The sequence below is a fragment of the Artemia franciscana genome, chromosome 18 (genome assembly GCF_032884065.1).
Source record: "Artemia franciscana chromosome 18, ASM3288406v1, whole genome shotgun sequence".
NCBI classification, from domain to species: Eukaryota; Metazoa; Arthropoda; class Branchiopoda; order Anostraca; family Artemiidae; genus Artemia; species Artemia franciscana.
In genome coordinates, this window is record NC_088880.1 from 36,793,487 (window position 1) to 36,816,264 (window position 22,778).

A 22,778-nucleotide genomic window follows, 5' to 3' on the forward strand; every position below is an offset into this window, starting at 1 on the left:
TGACTCTAATTTCTGAAGCATTGATGAAATAAATATACTAGCCGGAAATTGGTTAAACAAACTTTTTCCTTTTTTTTTCTATAGTGCAAGTATATTAAAACAATCATTTTTTACAGCATAGTTTGTAAAAGGAAAGGGAACAATATATTCAATCCCATATGGCCTGAAGAAGCCCCAGGGTTGTTTGAAAATTTGGTAGCTAATGACCATTTTATTTCATTTTCGATAACCCCCTCTCCCCAAGAAAAATCCTCCAGCCTGATGAGATGAATGTCTCGAACATGTGAAAATTTGAAATATTTTGTCGTTCTTATTCGAAAAATTTGCCTTATACAATTAGAAGTTTCTTGTTTGTGCAGTGGTAAGAATATAGTATTGATATATGTTGTAAATGTGGGCTCGAAGTCATTTGGTTTTTCTGAAAAAAAATAATCAAGGCAGATTTCAGAAAATTTCATCTACAATCTGTTGTGCTAGCCTGAATTCATATTAGCAACGTTGATTCGTTGTTTTATCCTGATGTATTTCACTATAAGATGTTTTTGATTGACAATCTAGGTTTTCACTTTGTAATGCGAGATTGTGAAACGAAATAAAATTTTTACAATCCGAATTGTAAAAAAATCTTCAATCAGATTGTTTAAAGGAATCAAATTTCGGCGCAATATTTGAATTATTAAAAAGGTGGAAATTGAAAAGGCCGGGTACATATTTTAATTTTTAGGCCGTCGATGGGGACCCATGTTGGCAACTGGCTGAAATTACATGTGCTCTTGCTGCAAAAAGAGGCTTGATTGAATATTATCAAAATGAACTTAAAACAGAAGAAAATGAATATATTGTTCATGAGCTAGATGTTGTGCAAAACATGAGGTCTAAAAGTGATCTGGCTTTGGTAAGTGTCACATTATGTCTAGGATGCTTGATATCATTATTAATATCATGGTAGAATAGCTTTAATTATAAAAGAAGAAGGTAGCTATCTTGATTGTGATCGATAATAAAAAAAGTATTACTATATTATGCTCTAGTGCAAGATTCTTGCGCCCATCAATTACTTAGGGATTTATATTGGAAATTAACAATATAAGTTGTTTAACTGAATGCAAGGATTAGTGTTAAAACTTGAAACGAAAAGAAATTATTTCGTGTGTAAGGGGGGGGGGGGGCTGCTCCTTCCTCAATCCCTGCTCTTTATGCTAAATTTAGATTTTTTTTCAACTCTTAAAAAACAGCTACTGAAATACAAAAATTGTATTTTTGCTAAAGTTTTTTACTGTTTTAAAAAGTAGAGTTGAGAGAAAGAGTCAAACTTTTGCGTAAAGAGTATGGCGTTGAGGAGGGACAATCCCTTTCATATATGGAGTAATTTCTGTTCGTCTTAAGTTTTAATATCAATCTTTACTTCAGTTAAAAAAAATTTGACTGGATTTTTAGATAAACATGTATGCAGCATACAACCTCATATATGCATCTCAGCATAAGTTCTTGGGTATGGGCTTTTTTGAATATATGGAGGGCAGAAAATTTTCCCCCTGAGATTTACTTTTGTATACATGTTGGAAAAGTGAAATATAAAAAGCTAAAATGTAGAAATTCTGACATATTTGCCGTAAAAAATGCACACTGATCCCACCAAGGAATCTCTAGCCAGCCAAATCGGCCGATGACTATTGCCGGGTATAAATCAATTGAAAAATAAAACGAAACTTTTGTTTCTAATTACCTAAAATACAAATTAACTTCAAAGAATGAAATAAAAAGTAGCAATCACTGAGGTATATATTGTATAAATTTTGATTTTAACTTTACATATTAAATCTGTTTTTTTTCTTTTTTTTTATGAGCGCCTGGCGAAGAAGACATTATAAGGAAACTAAGGTTTGAAAGTTTTTAATTGATTGGCAGCAAGCAAATGTATTTTTAGAAAAAGTGTTGGCAAGTTTTTCAAAGTTTTCCCCCCACGAAGTTAGACATTTTCGCCAATTCGCTCGTGTATATATATTCAGCAATGGCCTTATACTACTCCAAGTTTTATTATCAAAAATTATACCATTGAAAATGTATTGCACAAATTTTTTGATTGGCATTTAAATTTTAACAAAGTTAAAATTAAATCTATGAAAAATTTAATTTGACCAGGATTGAAAGAAAAACCCATAATAAGAACAGAATAAGGAAAATAAGATAAGTAACAATCGAATTCTTGATTAATTTAGTTCTTTTGATTGGAGAACCTTCACAATTTCCAGCCAGAAGCTAGTCTGAAAACAAGTACGTGATGTTATACGACGAGTACCTTATATGTATATTTCTCCACAGAACTTTTGTTATCAGCCTCATAGGATAGTAGTCATTTTTTATGCAAATAGGTTGTAGTCAAGCGAGTATTTATCATAGTAGAGATTGTATACAGTCAGTAGGTTTTTTTCTTAGCTTTGGCTGGTAAAAAAAAACATGTATTGAATAATAAGGATATGTATTTTTGGGTGCATAGGGGAAATACCTATCATCATGTATTCTTCAAGTTGTCAATATATCATTTGTCTCACATGCTGATGTTCGGTCTACTGACTGCATCTCAGAAAACTCTTTCCTCATATCCGATAAATACCTAAATATCCATCTATTAAATTAAAACATTAAAAAATTCAAAATTAAAAATTTCAATTAAAACATCGAAAGTTGTTATGATTGAGCCTTGTTATCAGCCTCATAGGATAGTAGTCTTTTTTGTGCAAATAGCTTGTAGTCAAGCGACTATTTATTCAATTCAATTCAATTTATTCAAATAAAACTAAAATATAACACCAATAATAATAAAGATCCTGGAAGGGAACTTGTTGAGGACCATAACCACAAAAAATTATCATATTATCATAGTAGAGATTGCATACTGTCAGTAGGTTTTTTTTTTTTTTTTTTAGCTTTGGCTGCTAAAAAAAAAACATGTATTGAATAATAAGGATATGTATTTTTGGGTGCATAGAGGAAATGCCCCTCATCATATATTCTTCGAGTTGTCAGCATATCGTTTTTCTCACATGCTGATGTTCGGACCACTGACTGTATCTCAGAAAATTCTTCCCTCATATCCGATGAATACCTTAATATCTGCCTAGGTTTCAATTAAAAAATCAGAAGTGGTTATGATTGAGGTAGGATAAACTCCTTTGCATAAAACCCTGTATTAACCGTTTTTACTTTCGCTTTCATTTATAACGCTGTCGCGTTGTCATATTTTGTATGTTTTGTCCATCTGGAGGAACTTCAATGCAATTCATAAAGCAAAAATGGCCTTCAACAAATATCTGGTCCACGTATTGCTATAGATGGATTCTTAACTCTAGATTGTTTTGAAAATATGCAATAAATGACCCAAAAATCATAGATTCAAAACTGATAGAAAATATTAAAAGAAAACTGCAGGTCATCCATTGTTTTAATTCTTATTTTATTTATTTTTTAGTTGTTGTTTTTTTTTCATGTCTTGTATGAGGGCACAGTTTATAAATGTTACCGTAAGTGCTTAATGTGCAGTTGCTGTTTTTTATTATTTTTTTTTCATTAATCCCTTCTTTTATTTTTGTACACGAGTTATCGATTAAATCAAGTATAGATATCTTTATTCATATTTTGTAGACGATAGCTGCAAAAGGATTCACGGAGAAAATATACCAGAATTCAGTGCTCTTACAAGATATTAGGCAATATAAGCCAGCTGTGCCACAATTGTCAGATGTTGTCCATCCGTCTGGATTACGGTCACTTAAAATTAAGGAAGTTCAGTTACTTTTGTCCAGCTTTGAAAAACTTTTGACCACTCAACAGTAAGTTTGTTTTGTAATACAGTTTTGCAATATAGGACGAATATTTTTCTTCTGAGTATTTTTCATATATTTTGCCGGTTTTCTGTCCATAAAATGAAATATAAATCAAGGAAATCAAATGTAGCTTGCGAATATAGTTGGTATTACCCCACCATTATTAGGAATAAGATGCTAACTGTTGATTTTGTTGAAAGTTTAAAAATTGTAAACGGTTCCTAAAACATGACAAATTCAAATTTATCGTCTTAACCAAAATTATTTACTTTGACTTTCATATTCAGAAATTCGAGGTACTTGACAAAAAATTAATGATATCTGGATTAACTTATTTGATTTAACTTAAGTCCTATCCATCCTTGATGGTAGTTTTGGGAGCATTTCTTTCACTAGTTTAATGATGTAATGCCTATATGAACCTCTATCATCTGCCAGGCGAAGAAAGTACGGCACGTTTAGTGACGAAAAATCATCTTTTCTATATCTTTGTGGGTCATCCTCTATGGCGAGAGCCATGTACATGGCCATCAACGGCTATATTCGGGTGGTGAGTGCTCTCCATACGCTTAGTGTGTCCTAGAAATTTAAGTTGCAGCAGTTTTGTTCCGTCTAGGATAATAGATTTGACATTGAAACTTTGGAGAATCTTGCTGTTGGGTATTCTATTATGGTAAGTAATCCCGGCGATGCGTTGTAGTGATTGTGTTTGAAAAGCAGCAACGTAATCCTGATCATCTGTTTTACGAGTCCAAGTTTCACAGGCATAAATTGCGATAGGGACGATGAGTGAGCTAAATAGCCTGGCTTTGAGGATTATTGACAAATTTTTATTCTTTCATATGGGCATTTGGGTTTTAAAACCGGAGTTAAAAAGTACCAGGTGCCCCATGATGTCTTTGAAGTTGATATTGCCTGAGGTGAATAAGCTACCAAGATAGTTATATTTCTCGACCTGCCCTATATTATTACCTTAAAGTGGGAGGCTGTGATTGTCAGGGGAATCGTTTTTACGTGAGCAGCACATAGCTTTTGTTTTCGAATGGTCATCCGAAAAAGGTTGGTGTTCATGTGAATGGTGTCGGCCTGGGATTGGAGATCACGAAGGGACTCAGATATGAGGTCTATATCATCGACGTAAGCTAGCTTGTCTATCACTATTCTTCTTACGAGGGCGCCATATGAGCTATCAGTGAGGGAAGGACTGCAGTAAAAAAAAAAGATTGCAGAGATCCAGTAATAAAAGGCAGTCTCGCAGAACACTGGTAGTCAAAACTTTCCGTGAGCTCTTCTCTAATCATAGCACGGCTTTTGAACTTTATGAACATGTTTGCAATTTAGGCAGCCAAAGTGGGTGTGATGCCAAAAGGAAGAAGAATATACCCTAGACTTTCTCTCAAGATGAGGGCGAATGCCTGTTTCAAGTCTATGAAAAGTTGGTTTTCAAACTGTTGTAAAACCCTATACTTGCCTTAATTTGTAATCCATTGATTTTAAAGAGGCATTCCCCAGAGCCATTCATGGCGGCACATCTCTTCGTTTTTATAGTGTTCCTAAAATTCATAAGCCAGGTAATCCACTTCGACCTATTGTTTCCTGATTTAACTCTCCTACAACAAACATAGGAAAATTCTTATCAGTTGTATTTCGCCCTCTAATTTTGTGTCCAAGGTAAAGCAAGTTTCGGTTAAACAAAATACAAGAATTGGCAGTTTTTATGCGGATTCAATATTTTGTGATCCCCAAAAGGTCGAACTCATTTTGGAGCATAAACTCAGTTCTAAACCATCTATTTCAGAAAAATCGACAATTTCGAATCAGACACTTCTTTTACTTACAGCACTTCGCAACAGAACTTCTTTGTATTTCCATTATAGAGGAATTTTTTAAACAGAAATATGGACTTCCATTGGATGCCCCCCTTTCACCAATAGAGGCTGATATCATCATAGAAGACCTTGAAGAAAGGGCTATTTCGTAAAGTCTTTGTAAACCTGAATTTTGGGTTCGTTTTAAAGATGATATTTTTTATTCATGGGAGCATGGTGAAGGATCTTTGGGATCTTTCCTTCACTTGCTTAACTCCTTAAATCCAAAACTCAAATTTTCTGTGGTATCAGAGGTAGATAGGTGGCATCCTTTCTTGGATGTTCTGGTACACCGAAACGATACATGTTTTGAGTTTTGGGTTTATAGAAAACCTACGCATAGTGAGCGTTACTTAAATTGAAAAAAGTATTAAAAAGTTATCAGAAAATGACACGGTTAACTCAAATCAAAGGAAAAATTCCGTTTACCTTGGTCTCTCATACGTAAAAGGGGTTTCAGAACACATTTCCAAAGATATGAAGAAAAATAATATTTGCTCTTGACCCAGTAAAACTATCAGTTCCCGAATTTATCAAAGTAAAGACCATATCCCGAAAGGTGAAAACTCTGGTGGCTACATAATTCCATGCTCTTGTGGTCTTTAGTTCATCGGAAGAACTGACCACGGCTTACGGATAGATTAACTCAGCACTCTACCTTAATTAATAGCACCCTTATAAGCAAAAAAAAAACTTTTGACTCTACCCTTGCAGAACACATATTTGATCGCCTGGAAGATACTATTATATTTAACCAGGCTAGTTTAATTTCACATGACAAAGTTATTGTCCAACACTACAGGGAAGCTGTTGAAATTTTTAAATACCAAAATATATGTCTAGCTTTGAACAGAGATTCTGATGATTTAAGAATGAAAAAGCCGTATTTCGTTTTCTCAAAAGAGAAGCCGATAGTTTAGTAATCCCTGAAATAAACCTTGAACCATCTTCCCAATCACAATCAAACACGCTAACAACCCCATAGGCCTCAAAGGGTGTCAGCAAAGAATGCAATTATTAAAATCAGAAATCAGATGACATAGTTCTCTAACTCATTTAATTGCTGGTTCTTTTCCTTTTAAGTGAATGAATGTTTTCTTTTATTTCTTAGTTGTTCGCTAGTATCCGTCGATGGCAGTTCTAATTTTTTGGATTTCCTGCAAATCGCGGATATTGGCGAATGACTCGCTTTATGGTTGTTAGGTATTTGGTTTTAATTCTTATAATTTTTGGCAATTATTGTCTCAGGCTGAAGAAGAGAGGCGTTTGTCCTCTCGAAATATTCACTTTGTTTGTCCATTCAATATTTTCGTTTTTTTTTACACTATGGCAAGCCAATTTGGTTTAAGAAATTATCTAAGGTACTATCCCAGGCCCCTTCCTTTTCTCAGTCATAATAAAGAGCCTAGCTAAGAAATTTTATGGAGGATGGAAATTTGTCGATAACTTTAATGTGCTAGAGGAATTTACTGAGCGACCCAATAAACATCCCCAATGACGTTGCACAAGATTCCTTGATCTTGGACATAAGTAATCTACTTTAAGTTCGTGATAATTCCAATTTGTTTCATTAAATCCCTGCCCCATCTTCGTAACATTATCCCTCTCGATTTTTGTATCCTCCTTCAAGTTCCTTGGCGTCTTAACTCCTTCTAATTTGTACTTGGGTATCCATGTTTACAATATGTTGTTACTTGGCGTCACGATTCCTTCTAATTTATGCTATTTGCAATAAGAACTTCTAAATTAGACCCCAATGACTTCCCTTGAGAAGATTCAGCCTGGATTTCTAGCAAGATCTTGACTCGGGCATTAATGGGCTAATTGTCCGAGAGTGAGATTAGATTTTATAATTAAAAAGGAAAAGAAGATTCTTAGGATATTTCGACCATTTATAGATATTATACTGGAAACAATGACTTAATATTTTCATTTTCTCATAAAGCAAAACAAAAAATATTTGCCCCTTATGTCAAATCATCTTATTTCATATATTTTAAAATTAATTATTTCATTGGTCGACAGTGTCTTGAAATTGACAACACTAAAATATATGTAGAATGAATTATTATTGTTGAATATACCAAACAGTTCGTGGCAATAAACTGCCAGGAGTGACTCGACGCAATAGTAAACGAAATTGTAAAAAAATAATTTTGATAAGAATTAATATATAAAAAAATTGCATTTTGTACTGATTCCAAATATGTAAAGTTAATTGAGTTTAAGTTACTAATCCAAAGTTACAAGCCTGAGGAAATTAACGTGATTTTTTAAAAGTGAGGTACATCCCCAAAAAGCTAAATAATCTTAATGACAAATTACACCATTAGGTTCAGCAGATCAGATAACCATTCTGTGGAATTTTTCAAGCTCTTACCTGCAAAAATACGGAATTTTGTGTTTTTTCTTTTGTGAGAAGAAACATCACGGATGTGTGTTTATTTCCCAATGTTGATCATACCGAACGAATGGTCACAGAAGTTTGAATGGTCCTAGAGAGCTCATTTGAACGGTTCTGGTACCCTTTTTAAGTGACCAAAAAGATTGGAGGGCAACTAGCCTTCATCTCATGCCTCTTTTTTCCCAAAAAAACATCTGATCAAAATTTATAGACAGCCATTTGTTTCATCCTAGTTTAGAGGCCCAATGAGTATGCCTTTGGGGCTGACATAATCCCCCACAACCCAGGGGAAAAGGGTTGTAAGTTCTGGAATTTGCCCATTGTTTATATACACTATTTGTTATTGGTAAAAACATGGATATTTGTCTGTTACAATTTTCTGGAATTTATGTGCAGAATTCTTTTTATTTGTCTTACTTTCTCTGTGGCTGCTCAATCTTACATGTGGGAAGAATGTTCTGGGGAAAATCTTCCACGGGATGGGAATTGTCAACGTGATTTTCTTTAAAGTGATTTTTTCTTAAAAACTTGTTTCTTTATTCGATTTCAGTTAGGGAGCGGGTATCCTAACTAAAGTATTGATATAACATTTTAAAGAAGAAAGAATAACTTGAATTGATCAAGGATTGTGGGAGAAGTGAAAACAGCAAAATTGATTTTGTATATATCTTTGCCATTTGTCTTTTTTTTTTCAATTTTTTATTTTTTTTTTCAAAGAAAACAGTTGTAAAAACGGTGTAAAATCAACACCTAAAATCCAACTATCCTTAAGTCTGTGCTTTATATTCTGGTAAAAATTACATGCAGAAAAAAACAGAAGTGGTCTCACAATAGCTATTTTTAATGGAAAATGGCATTTTCGAAGAACCGGCAAAATTTCCCAATGAGACTCCAACAGCATAAAAGAGCTATATGCTCCTCCCCAATGTTGATAGAAATACCAGAACCGTATTATTAAGCTTTTGTGTCTTCCGCATCAAAATGAGAAGACAAAAAATGTAATTGCATCAGTTTTTCAGTACTTTTCATTTTATTTTATATAAGTATTTTAAAAATACATACATTTATTATATATTCTTACCCTTGAGTCCCTGATTTGTTGCAAGAATTAAAGAAAAAATTGACAGGAAAAAAAAATCGCTTTAAAAATTCAACCAATTGTACGATCTTTGCTAAATTAAATGGAAAAAAAAAAGTTTTTTCGCTGGAAGCAAGGAGCAACATTACATCAAAACGAACAGAAATTATTCCATATATAAAGGGACTGTCTCCCCCCTCCTCAATACCTTGCTCTTCATGCTAAAGTTTTTTGCACTTTTGAAAAAGCTTCCTATTCTAATTAAACAGCCCTTGTGTTTCAGAAGTCATTCTTAAGAAAACGGACAAACAGCCAGACTTTACCGTAAAGCGCAAGGTATTGAGGTGGAAGGCAGCGCCTTCATTTACGAAATAATTTATGTTCTTTTCAAATATTGCCAGGAAGTCTGCCTTATCTTCCATAAAAAAATCTCCTCCCCTCATATGAAACTCCTCCATGGAATGGTCTTCCCCCTGAAAATAAATTCCACTCCCCCTTAAAATTTCTTTGGGACATTCCATCCTCGCTGAAAATCCCCTCCCCCTCTATAAAATTTCTTGACGAAGATTCAGCCTGAAAAATTCTCCTAACCTTACTTTCATTTTCCAAAGACTTCAAGTTCTGATCATTTTTTCAATCATTTCGGAAATCCCCCTTTCCGTGGAAATAATTTCTCGGAAATCCAAACACGCTGTAAATTTCTTCAGAACATCCCCACATGCAAAATTGAGGAGGCAAAGAGAAAGTAAGAAAAATAAAAACATTTTTATATAGGAATTCTGTCAAATTCCCTAGTGTAAAATTCCCCCTGACAAGTTAACCTTCGGAGATTTTCTCCACACGGAAAATTATCTCGTTGGAAACCCACCCCAAGCACAAAATCTTCCTCCCCCAAAAAATGTCTGAATACTTTCTATAAGAAATTCTATCCGTGAACTGTGGGCAAATTTTATTACTTAAAGACCTATCCCCAAGGGGGGGGGGTCATGTAATCTCCAAAGACAAAGTTTTGGAGCTTTTCAACTATGCTGAACAAAATGGCCAACTAAAAATTTTGATTGGACAATTTTTGGCGAAAAAGGGGCCTGGAAAATTTTGATTCGATGATTTAAGGAGGGAGAGGGCGTGGAAGGAGGGCAATTTATCCTCCAATCTTTTTGGTAACTAAAAAAGAGCACTAGAACTTTTAATCTCCGTTCAGGTGAGCCCTCTCCCGATTTTATAAAACCATAGTTTCAATATGATCACCCCTGGGAAAAAAGTATAATAAATACGCATCCTTGATGTTAATTTTGACAAAAAATACAAAATTCCATATTTTGCAAATATGAGCTTGATACTTCTGTGGTAGAGTTTTTTGATACGCAGAATCTAATGGTTTGATTCTCATTAGGACTCATTGTCTCTAAGGGCCTGTTTCTCTCCCTATTTTGAAAATCAGGCAAATTTTCTAAGGCTCGAAGCCTTTTATAGGTAACACTAAGCTTAACGAATCTTATATACGTCGAACCAGCATAATAAGCCGATTCTTTTAATAATTTTAATTTGATTGATATCGAAATTCTGTTTTTCAAGTTTTGTTTACTATTGAGCTGTGTCGCTCCTTACTTACAGTCCGTTACCATGAATTCTTCGGTAGACTACTAGAAAATATTTGATACTGAGAAAGATAAAAAAGTTGCGTATAATAACTTGTTCATTTAAAAGCCTGCATGTTCGAGATCACGCCAAAATTTTGAAATTAGACTCCAATAGGGAAGAACAGTAACACTCCTCTCTAAGGTGTAAGAAAAAGGCCTGCAGTAATTTATTCAACGCCTTTGGAACATTCATTTCATACACCGCATTATGATGCAGAGTTAGAAAAAACAAATATAGCTGATTTTTGCGTTGACTTTTATAAAGCTTTTGTGTTAGAGATTTCATTTGTAACAGTTTAATTAGAAGAATATCTAAAACCTCCTGTGAACATATCATCGCAGGTTTTCCGCACCAGCTATTTTAAACAGGGTGCAATGAAGTACAGCTGTAGCAAGCGCGTTTACACAAAATTGTAATCTGCCCCACGCACTGTGAATCTCGTCGCTTCGGGAATGCTCTCTTAAACTGAGCAGTCGAATGTTCGTTCTTGTTTTTGTCGTAATTTGAAGTTTTTGTAAGTTCCCCATTATTCTTCTTAAAATATTCATTATACACTTTTTTCTTAAAATATTCTGTTCGCAAAAATTTAGATGCGGTTAATTAGGAAGAGCTCGATGTGTTTAATATGAATCTAAATCGTTCGTTTTATTTTCTGTGCCATTTTGCATTTACTTTAATTATCGTGAAGTACATTAACCTAAGGTATGCATAAGGTTTTTATATGTAGAACTTGATTCATTTACATAAAATCACATATTGGAAGATATTTTTCATTATGTCCTATGCATGGATTGTTGTGGATTCAGCTTAACTGTAATTGTGTACTATGCGTTACCATAATAAAAAGTTATTATGTTTTTTCTTGTATTCATGTATTTTTAATGTTTTTTTCTTTCCTTTCTCTTGTTCTTATATTTGGAGTTTTTCCTCTTTTTGTGTTATTTTTAGTAGAATTGGGCTTTCCCTTCTATTTTTTTTTCGTTGATAAATATTTTCAGATGTGAAGTCGTAACGTTTTCTGGCTTTTTTAGTTGTTTTTAGTCATTTGAAATGAAACTTAAAAAGTTTCACCCATCACTGTACTTCAACATTTTTTTATACTTTGTTTGTATTTTCTAGACCATGGTACGAAAAAGAATCAATAAACTTGCTACCACCATTGAACGTTATGACGAAGAGAAAGACGATTGACTCGTTTCTGCGTATCAAGTCTTTGGACGAATTTATGAATTCAACTCAGCAAACATTTGAAGCCAAGCGGTTGATTTTTTCAAAGAATGAATCGCGTGTTCAAAATGCAAGAGGTTCTTTTTTTCATACCTTTATCTGTCTTACTATGTGTTAAAGACATAATTCAATTATTTTTTTAGTTCCCTCCCTCTCAAAGAGATTCAAGGGTTTGAATGACCTTATTTCTGATTAAAAAACCCATGGTTTAGAATAGTCTTAATTAAATTGAATGTGCAGTACCCCAAGGTTTAGCTCTTTGACATTTAATATTCTTGAGTTTTGTAAATGATAATCGTCTTAAAGACATTAAAGTAAACTTTGGAGATTTAGGCCCTGGAAACGAATAAGTATTTTTACCTGTGTTATCTGATGGCCTATTTTATGTAGCAAGAAGCGAAACGTACACTGACGGACGTTGCAGTGTTATCACGAAACCGTGTCTCTACTTGGCTTCGTTGAACCGGCTAAGGTAAAATCGAAAGGAATCAAGTTTTTTTTTATATTTTCGAGGACTAATAATTATCATCCATGGATACAGGAAATTCATTCTGGTAGGGAACTAATTAATCGTCAAAAGTTAGTCAGATACTTGGGTTTCGTTACTTGATGAAATGTTGACATTCATCAATTATATTTAATAAGAGTTCCCATATTCTGCATGGGAAATTAGGTATAAAGTCGACTTTCGCTAACTTGAAATTCACGAGGTGACGATTTTTCTTCGTTGTACGTATAGTTCGATTTATAAATAGTTTGAGCTATAGTGGTCATTCTGCATAAAATTAGGTTGGTAAAGGTAACGAGCTATAGAGGTAAACCAAATAAAAATTTGAGTTACAGAGGTACAAAATTGCTAAATTTAATCCCTATAGCCACTAAAAGTGAAAAGTAACTTTATTAGTATATTATAAACTTGACATATCAAGACTTGACTTTCAAATGTCAATAATAGATCCAGTTTAATAGGAAATTGAATGGTATTTGACACAAATATGTTACACAGAATTAATACTTGTCAAAATTTACACGTTGCAAGCTGCTTACCGGGGTTTCGACTAACAAAGGTTCGTTGGAAACACTTTGAGATACATAGGTGAAATTTGATTTGTGGAGGTAAAGTGAAAATTAAATGACGACCTATTAAACGAAAATATACAGGTAATTTTTGGGGCACTTTTACTTACAGAGGTAAAATTTAATTACAAAATCATTTCGAGTTATGCATGGATTTTTCTTCGATTTATACAGGTTTTTCCAAGGAGATTGAAAATAATATGAAATATCGAAGATTTTGATTTACCTAGGTTCGAGTTTTCGAGAGTCGAGTGCACTATGTAAATTAAAATGTTTTTTTCCTACTTACATCGATTTTTATACTCCGTCTACTTTATAGTTCTTTTATCCAATCTTGTTATTTTATTTTTCATGTCTATGGATAGTGGTGTCAATTCACGAAAATCGGGGAGGAAGTAAAATGTATTTCCAATATGTAGAGGGGGGTAAATTTTTTAATTTTTCATTCAATTTTTAAATTAAAATACCCCCTAAAAGTTTATTTTCCAAAATCTAGGGGCTGGTGGAAAAATAGGTTGAGCCAAGGGCTCCCATTGATGCCAATGTCTATGTATCTGAATATTTATGAAAAGTTTGAGATCTATTTGCATCACCCAAAATAATCCGATAAGGAGAGAGTAAGATACTCTATCCCTTTTTTAGAGTTATATTAGCTTATTTTCTTTCACCCTTTGGTTCAGCTCTGCTATCATGTTGTATGATTGATTGAAAAATAAAACTTCAAAACAACAATCATAGTCTTTCCTGATCCATAGGTTTTCGCAATAATTCCTACTATTGATTTTTAAAAATTAAATGTTAATTCTTTAGGAAAAATTTCAGTACACCAATATATGCTCAATTCAAAAATGTAACCAGTTTTTTTATATATTTTTTTCGAGTTTTTGTGTTTCAAAAAAAACGAAGCTCCAAATGCTACTTGGCCAAATCGGTTAAAATTGAAATTTTGTCGAAAATGCTCAAATTTCATAAAGAAAGAGAGAAAATATAAAAGATAATTATAGGAACAGCATAATTATGTGAATGTTCATATAATTATATGAACATTGCCGAAAGCTGCTGTTTCCTAAAATAAAAAAAAATCCTAAGACTGACTCAAGCCGTCTATCTAGTTTATCCTAAAGTAGAAAGTATACTCCCTATCTAGAAGTAATCTGAAATGACGATTAAAATTGGACGTATTTTAAGAAGGTCTTCATAAATCTTTCTAAATTTTTTTTAATGAATTATTCACGGAGCCTGAAAACTTTTGTCAATTTTGATCATCTAAGATCAGTTATTCCAAGTCGAATTTTCTTGAGGAACTTGATTACAGACTTGAAGCCTCCTTTTAATGTTTTGTTTTTTTACGCCGCTCTGAAGCAGGCTCTGGATTGAAAACTCGAGTCACCTTCGCATGTGGGTTACAGCAGTTTTTGCATTTTTGAACCGGGGTCTGGATCACAGACATGAAACTTTTATAAAATATTACAAGGACCTGTGGCTACCGCTTATGGGTTTTGCTTGCAGCATATTTTATTGGGCTTAAACACTTATTTTACAATAGATAATTTGCAGACAAGATTGAAGAGATATACAAGAAACGTGAAGGAATGGAAAAGTCTCTTTTTCCACGATTGAAAGCCAAGCTAGAGAGGGCTGAGAAAGAAAAAGAAACTTTGGAGTGCTCGCAAAAGGCTTTGGATAACTGGCAAGTTTTTATTTTCTCATTTTCTTTTGAAAATTATAACGCAGCCCTTTGCAAGCTAGCTATACAAATTGTAGTTAAAAGTATTATAAACATAGGTATTCTGAGAAAAAATGTATCATTGCAAAAACATAGGTAAATTCTTCTAAAAAAAAATTTCAAAGTCAATAAAATAAAAATCACCTTTAATCAGTGAAAAAATAAAAATCTATTTCAATTACTATATTTCTTATAATTATATTTTTTTTAGTACTTGGCTTCTCGCTTGTGCTATACATGACACTTTGTCCTTTACCACTTCCCAATTCTCATCGTCCCCCTGCATCCTAATCCTCAAGAGGTGGATTGGATCTGATCATCTGATTCTGAGAGATTGGCTTTAATATAAGAGCAAAAAAGCAGAGGTTCTTTCCTTTTAATATTTGTCAATCAGTGATAAGATTAACTTGTGAACAACCAGCCAGTCGGCAGTCAAACATTTACATTTTTATTGTAAAATAAACTAAGTTCCCATCCTTTATCCAATTGATTTATCTCTAGTTTCGGATTTCGCATCCGGTTTGTAGGAAACAAGGAACTCAGATCCGCACTCAGTCAATGGCTTCGTGGTGGGATTTGCCAGTATCAATGTATTTTCTCTAACGCTGAAGGTTGTACTTTCTTATTTCATTTGTAACACCAGTGATACTCCTCCCAACCAATATTTTAAATACTCGTCGAGGTGTACATGAGATTACAAGTTAATGGTTGGCTTATTCGAGTTACGACTATCCAGACTTAAACTATGAAACTATTCCCCCGCAAAACAAAAGGTAAAACAAACAGTTATTGTTTCTACCAATATCAATAACAAATTAAAAAAAAAAAAAATCCTTGTTCTTGTGATTTTGAATTTATTTTTTTCTACCGTATTTTAGGCATTGTTATTTCTGTAAGCTATTTCTAAATATATTCCCTTATAAAACATATTCCCTTTTTATTATGAACCGTTTTATCAGAAGTCAAAATTCAACTAACAAAACATATACTGACACTTGCTTATATCCTTGCGCTGGTGATTCACTCTATTCATCAGCACATATTTCCATGGCGTTATGATGACAGCCGGTGACGTGCATCACTGAGGGTCGTCACATGACCCACTAGAGGTTTCAGTTGGGCGCATAACAATTCCTCCCTTTCCTCAGAGTTTGAAGAGGTTGAAAGGTTTGAGCTATGTTGAACTTGGTGAGTATATCGTTGAATTAATTTCTTCCCTCTGGGACTATTATTCTCTTTCCATCGTTATCAGTGAAAATCATTCCAGATGTTGCCATAGCTGGTAAAGTGGGAGCAGGAGTGTTATCAAACATTTTGCTGATGGACTCGTGTTGTTTCCTACGTACATATACCACTGGACGTTTCCTTTTTAGCTTCATCGGTATGATCCATATTGTAGTTCCAGGTCTTGGGTCGGGAGTTTTTCATTAAACTCGGGTCTTAGTAGCGTGATTCATGCTCGACAACACTGGTTGGAGTTCTTCTTTGACGCTGGATGTTTCGTCGTTTGTAACTGATTCTTTGATCGGTCTGAGTGATGGAAATTCTTTAAAGTCTTCATCGGTATAAAGGTTCTTGGTGAGTCTAACAAGCTTCGCAAACGTGTCGTATAACTGAATGTCATTGTCGTCTAAAAATATGATTTCTGCATCGTCTGACGTCTAAAGAAAATAATTATTGGCATATATACAGAGCGAATGCCTGCTGATCAGATATGCGAGAGGACGTGCGCGTTTTTGTTCGACTTCCTTGGGCTTGTGCTGATGATGAAATTAAATTCTTGAAGAGACAGAGCCCATCTTTCAAGGGGATGGTTCCTGTCTCTCACAGAGCTTAGCCATGCCAGGGGACTGAGGTCCGTTACTACATCAAAGTTTGGTCCATGTAGGTAGTAGTGGACTCGTGATTAGGCCCAAACTATTGCAAGACATTATTTCTCGATCGTCGCATATCTAGTCTCTCTGTTAAGCAGTCTTCTTGTCTGGTAACAAATTGAATGCAATCGATCATTGAAGGACTTAGACAGCGGGGCTCCAATTTGCTAATTCAGAAGCGTCTGTTTACAAGAAGAATGCTTTAGGAAAGTCAGGGGGATACAAAACTGGGTACGATATCATCGATCATTGCTTTCTTTCTCATCTTTTTCCTCGAACTTTCGTAGGAGGCTGATGTGATATATTGCTTTCTTTTTCCTAGTGCCTCCGAGCTCTGTTTCGTAATCGCCTGGAGAAATAATACGTCTACCTTGAATGGTTCTTGCCAACTGACATTAAGTTTATGTCTTCCTTCTGGTAATAAAAACAGCACTTGGTCACCGATGAACAAGGTTCTTGACTTTGTTGCTTGGTCGTTTACCGCTTGTTTTTTTGCTTCGGTTGCTTTTGTTTTTGTGGCAAAATTGCAGATTTTTGATAATCTCACGCGCATCTGTCGAATATTTTGCAACAATTATTAGGTCTTCTGCTGTCTTATCTTCCATTATTCTTTCAGTAGGACCTGGACTCCACGAATACGAATTACGAATACTGGACTCCACGAATGGCCGTCCGTATAGTTGGTCTAATGGGCCAAACCCCGAATAGGCATGGGTTGTTTTTCGGTATGCGAATAGTATGAAGAGTATAAACTTGTGCCAGTCGTTTGTTGATGTTCCTACGTATTTGTGAAGCATGGATATTAGAATCTCGTTGAACCTTTCACTTTGTCCATCAGTCTCCGGGTGGTTTGGACTTGTCCTTTTTGTTTTTATATTCAGTATCTGGTACAATTTCTTTAAGACAGAAGTCAGGAACTGAGTTCCTGGATCTGTCAGGATTTCATCGGAAATTCCATAAAGTGAATTAACTTGGTATCTTCATCTGCAATAACGGGTGATTTTGTTGCTAGTAGTGGTATTGCTTCAGGATATCTAGATCTGTAGTCAATAATAACTAGTAGATGACCAGCGGAGCTTTTAAGGGCTCCTACTATGTCCATGGCGATTCGTGAGAATGGCTTAGTTACGGTAGGGAGAGGCCTAAGACACCTTTTCCTTGAGTTTGCGCCTGGTGGTCATTTGACAAGCTGTACAGGACTTGATGTAACTAACGATGTTCTTGTAGCTGTTGGAGCACCAAAAATGGCGTAAAATTCGGTCAGTAGTCCTAGCCTTGCTTAAATAATCTCTCATTGTTTTTGTATATTTTAAATTTGAATTAATAAAAATTGACTGATTGATTGATTGATTGATCATGTTGTCTTGACCTTTATTGATAATATGCGATCTACACTCACTTGGAACAATAAGCTGCTTGTTTGTTCTACCAAGATGATCAGTCAAAAGTCGGTAATACATTCCGTCTTGAAATAAAAAGTGCTGAGGAAGAGAGCCATCAAATTCTTGCAATGCTTTCTCCTTTAAAAAATTCAAAGTTAGACCATTTGCTTGGAGATGAAAAAGTGTTGCAGACCCGGTTGGTTTGCGTTCACTGAAGCTTGCTACGTTGTTTTCCAATTCCTGAAAAGAACCAGGGTTTCTAATTTGGGTTGTTGTGTTTGAAATCAGTCCATCGTTCTTGGAGTCAGACTGATCTGTGGTAGAGAAACGAGACAAGATAGTGACTTCTGTCTTAAGGATCTTTTGTCCTGAGTTTAAAACATCTTGTAGTTCTGTCACATATGACATGTCATAGGGCTTAGAGTCATGCAGAACTACAGTCGACGCTTTATGGGCCTCTGGTTCTGAACTGGGACCACTAAGACTCTTTGATGATAAATGTGTGGTTTGAGATCTTATCACCATAAAGGCTTCTTTTGTTTTCACTTTGGGTAGATCCTGGACGTTAATCCGAAGTAAGTTCTCTTCGAATATCGGTAAATTCCCAAGCAGAATGTTTCGGGGTTATATGGGACGGATCCCTTCAATCAGCTAGTCGATGGTTCTTCCTGGGTGATCCATAAGCTGTATCGTCAGAAGCTCAAGAGTGCATTCTATTTCGCTGTCCTCTGCCGTAACGTACTTTAAAATTTTCTCAGGGGTAGGTTAAACTCCTTTGACCAGTTCTGGGTGTATGAATTTATATCCTGAATTGATCAATTAAGGTAGCATTTGCCCATGACAGTGAGACTTGACGACACATCTAAATTTGGGGTTTGATAGCTCCTCCGCTAGATTAGTTGCACATACCCGTTTCTTTTTTGGCTCTTGGGTTTGGAGTTAGCCTCCCTTGCATTCGTCTGTTCTATAGAACGTTTAGTTAAGATAGTATTAGCAAGATTTTGGAGAGGGTTCAATCGATTTACCTTCCTAAGCAGGAGGCATCATCCTTGGGAAGACAGTCGTTTGAATACCTTAACCGATTCTAAATAACCTTTTAACCTTATCAAAGGGTTCGTAATAACAAACTGTACCCAATTGTGTCTTGTAACCGGAGCCCTTAAAATGAATTTTAATTTCAATAAGTGTATCAAAATTATTTCCTTTTTACGGTGATTCCAATTATATAAAACACATCAACTTAAATTGGCATGCCTGAGAAATTTTGCGCAATTTGAAAAATGGGGACCCCCTTAAAAGGAATGTGAGATTGATATAAATTCAGCATGCTCAAGAACCTAATTGCAAAGTTTCAAATTCTTATTTGCAAGAATAGAAAATTTGGTATTTCTTTGAGAAATTCGCTAACGGGGTCGTGTTTATTTGTAGTTTCTTTTCTTTTGCGATTATATCGAAGTGGTGTTCGCAGATTGTCAAAAGAGAACCCCCTTAAACATCCAAGTTAAAAGTACCCAATTGTCCCCGTTTTGAATAACAAAAGAGGCAGTGCCACCAGAAAGTGCTAATTTCCGCCATTTTATTCCACAAAACGAAATTTTTGGCCCGAAGGGGGCTTAAAGTGAAAAATTTAGAGATTGCAAATCGGTATAGAATCATTGTTAAGGTATATTTTATAGTAAGTATTTTTTATAGTAAGGTATTTTTATAGTTAATATTTTATAGTAAGATCATCCTGAGCAAAGTACCGGTTTCTGGCATTTTGTGTCGTAAAGCCGAAATTTTGGTCCCAAACAGGGCTAAAATGCTGTCAAGTGAAATTTGACTTAAAACTATCGGAAAGGCTTTTGAATATCCTCGCCGTTTCAGAGGTCTTACAGCCAGGTTATGCTGCATTTGTCCTTAAACTAATACAAAACCCACAGAAAATTATTTTATTTCTGTTGATCAGTTATTGGGGTATGGTTGAAAATCAACGTATCTTTTTCGTTCTTTCTTTCTTTCTTTTTTTTTTTTTGGGGGGGGGGCACCCTGACTCTTGAAAAGGTTTTTTTTTTTTTTTTGGGGGGGGGGGGTCTAAATTCTCCAGAATCTTGTGAGAGATCCTTCCCTTCACTGAAAAGAGGATATTCAACCTCTGTCAATCCCACGTTCGGAATAATATGTTTGTACTAAGGTTTTAATATGGCTGATAACAAGAGAAATGTTTTCCTAATATTGCAGAAATATTTTAGTGTGAAGTAAAATTCTGATACATGATGCTAGATTTTAAACAATAATACTTTGAACAATAAAACTTCAGTTAAAGAATTTTGAAAGGCAATCGGTGAGTAAAACATCCACAATAACCTAGTGTCTTTTTTCACTCTCAAATGCTTTTAGTTAAGCATTAGTTAAACTTTAGAGTAAAGAGAAGCTATTGAGGGTAATATCTTGCCTCATATACAGGATAATCTCTGTTCACGACTTTTAATGCTGCTCTTTACTTTCATTGCAAAAAAGTGTTTTTGTTGTTTAATTTAATAAGTATCCTGCCGTGTCTAACAGTAGCCTGTTACTAGTCATTTACTGAAACTAATGAATTTTTTCTATTAATCTTTACGGAAAATTTTTAGATTACTTGTGGAGCCCATGAATTTTTTTTCAACAAAAGCATTTATGTAGAACACACAGGAAGAAATCTGGGATCATTTGTTGATAATTCTAGTTCATTTTAGGTCCAACTTCTATAATTATTTACATATCTTTATACCTTCAGGCTTAATACAAAAAGAAATGTACTTGTTTTGAGGTAAGTACGTACATTTCCATCTCTTTAAAGGAAGGATCATAAACGGGTCTTGTTGATCATCCCTCCGGAAAATATCTCTCCGAACCCCCCCCCCCCCCCGTAAGTTATTCGTGGAAAATACCCCCAGTGGACAATTCTCCTGATAATTTACTACCATGAAACATTTCCCCACACACAGCGTTGAGGTTCCAAAGAGAAAGTACAAAATACGTACCTCAAATGTCGATCAGTGGTAACAAAGGATGAGCTATCAAAAACAGTTTTAGGACAGGGGTTGTTTGGTCTCTAATTACTTTCAACTTGTAAGAAAGGACTAGAATCCTCAATTTCCGATTGAATGACCATCCTCCGAAGTTTCTACGAAAATGAGGAGAAGGTGGGGATAAAGAAGGGGCAGTCCTCCTCCAATACGGAGTAAATTCGGCTGTTTTGGGGGTTTCATGCTGCTCCTTACTTTCATCATAGAATGGTAGATCAGAAATATTGCTAGATATCAACAGGGATTATTTATCAATTTCTAAATCCCACTCCGCCTGTCTCTTCCTCATATTTAATTTTGTATTTGCCTGAAGGCTCAATGAGGGATGGAAATGTTGGCATGACTTGAAAAAACTCAGTAAAAATGCATCAACATATTTTTGATGTTTTTTTTGTTACTTAACTCCTCCCCCCCCCCCCGAAAAAAATCCACCCCCAAACAAAAGACCTAGATACGATCTTAGAGATTATATATTAATTTCTACCTTGACCATCCTTTCGGGTCTTCCTTGGAATTAATTCTGTATTTACCTGAAGGCTCTATGAGAGTTGGGATGTTTTGGCGTTAAAATGCACCCTTTGTGGCATCTTTCTTCCTCTCATAAAACAATCAGAAAATCCCACTGTAGAAGTTTAACGATCTTATGTGCAAATATTTGGAATTGTTATTTTATCCCCAAAAAATGATCGTAAGTAAAAACAACACCTAGTAAAACAACAGGTAATTTACCTGAGATTGAAGTTTGTTTAGAGCTTTGAAAATATTTCGACTCTATTCAAGACCTGTTCACAGCAAATTACATATATAAATCTAGTAAAATTTACAACAAAAGTTGAAATTATAAAATTAAATCATTCCAAAGTTTGTTGTTCAAATGATGGAAAGGTAATGTGGCCTTTGTATTTAAAGATCATGGATATGTGTTTTTTTTTTTTTTGCTTCCCCCAGGGAGGATTGTATCGAGCCAAGGGCCCTAGAAGATTGGGAGATGGCTCATTCCAACAAGAATCCAGAGCTTGAGTGTCTTTTTGTATGACCAAAGAGAATAGAGGCAACAAGGCTCATTCCCTTGTAATCCCCCCCCCCAAAAAAAATAACCGAATAAAATTCAAGGTAGGTTTTTGGCTCATCATAATTGAAAGGTCCAATAAGTATGCCTCTGGGAATGACAAGACCCCCCAATTTGACCACTGCTCGAAGATAATATTTGTTACTGGGAAAAAATACGGGCTTTTTTTGAGTTGTAGTCTATTTTTTATTAGTCAAAAGTGATTGGAGACCATCCAGCCCATTTCCTGAAACTGTATTTGATCTATGGTCCTTGTGTTACCCCTTAGGACATCTGACAGATATTTTGAGGTACTTATTTTGTACTTTCTCTTTTGGACCATGACTTCGCATGTGGTGAAATTTTTCATGGAAGGGGGATTTTCTTGGGGGGGGGGATTCACATCATAAACATCTGAAAATTAGAGTAACTTCTTGTAAATTTACGCATGTGGACTCTCCTCTCCCCCAACCTCCTTCGTCTAGGACTGTAGAGATAATTGAGGAAGAAGACGTAAACACAATAAACGGATGTTTTTCGTTCATGCTGTTTTTATCATTTAGGAGTCCTTGCTCTATTCTA

General features: G+C 34.9%; 1 protein-coding gene across 1 annotated transcript in view; it reads left to right on the plus strand.

Moving 5' to 3' along the window:
* Positions 1 to 14,810, plus strand: part of LOC136038967 (uncharacterized) — a gene marked incomplete at its 3' end in the record, with an annotated part of 90,041 nt that extends 75,231 nt beyond the window's left edge. The window contains 4 exon segments of the mRNA XM_065722486.1: positions 725 to 895; positions 3,643 to 3,830; positions 11,935 to 12,119; positions 14,677 to 14,810. Coding sequence (XP_065578558.1) covers positions 725 to 895; positions 3,643 to 3,830; positions 11,935 to 12,119; positions 14,677 to 14,810 — 678 coding nt within the window.
* Positions 14,811 to 22,778: the final 7,968 nt, after the last annotated feature.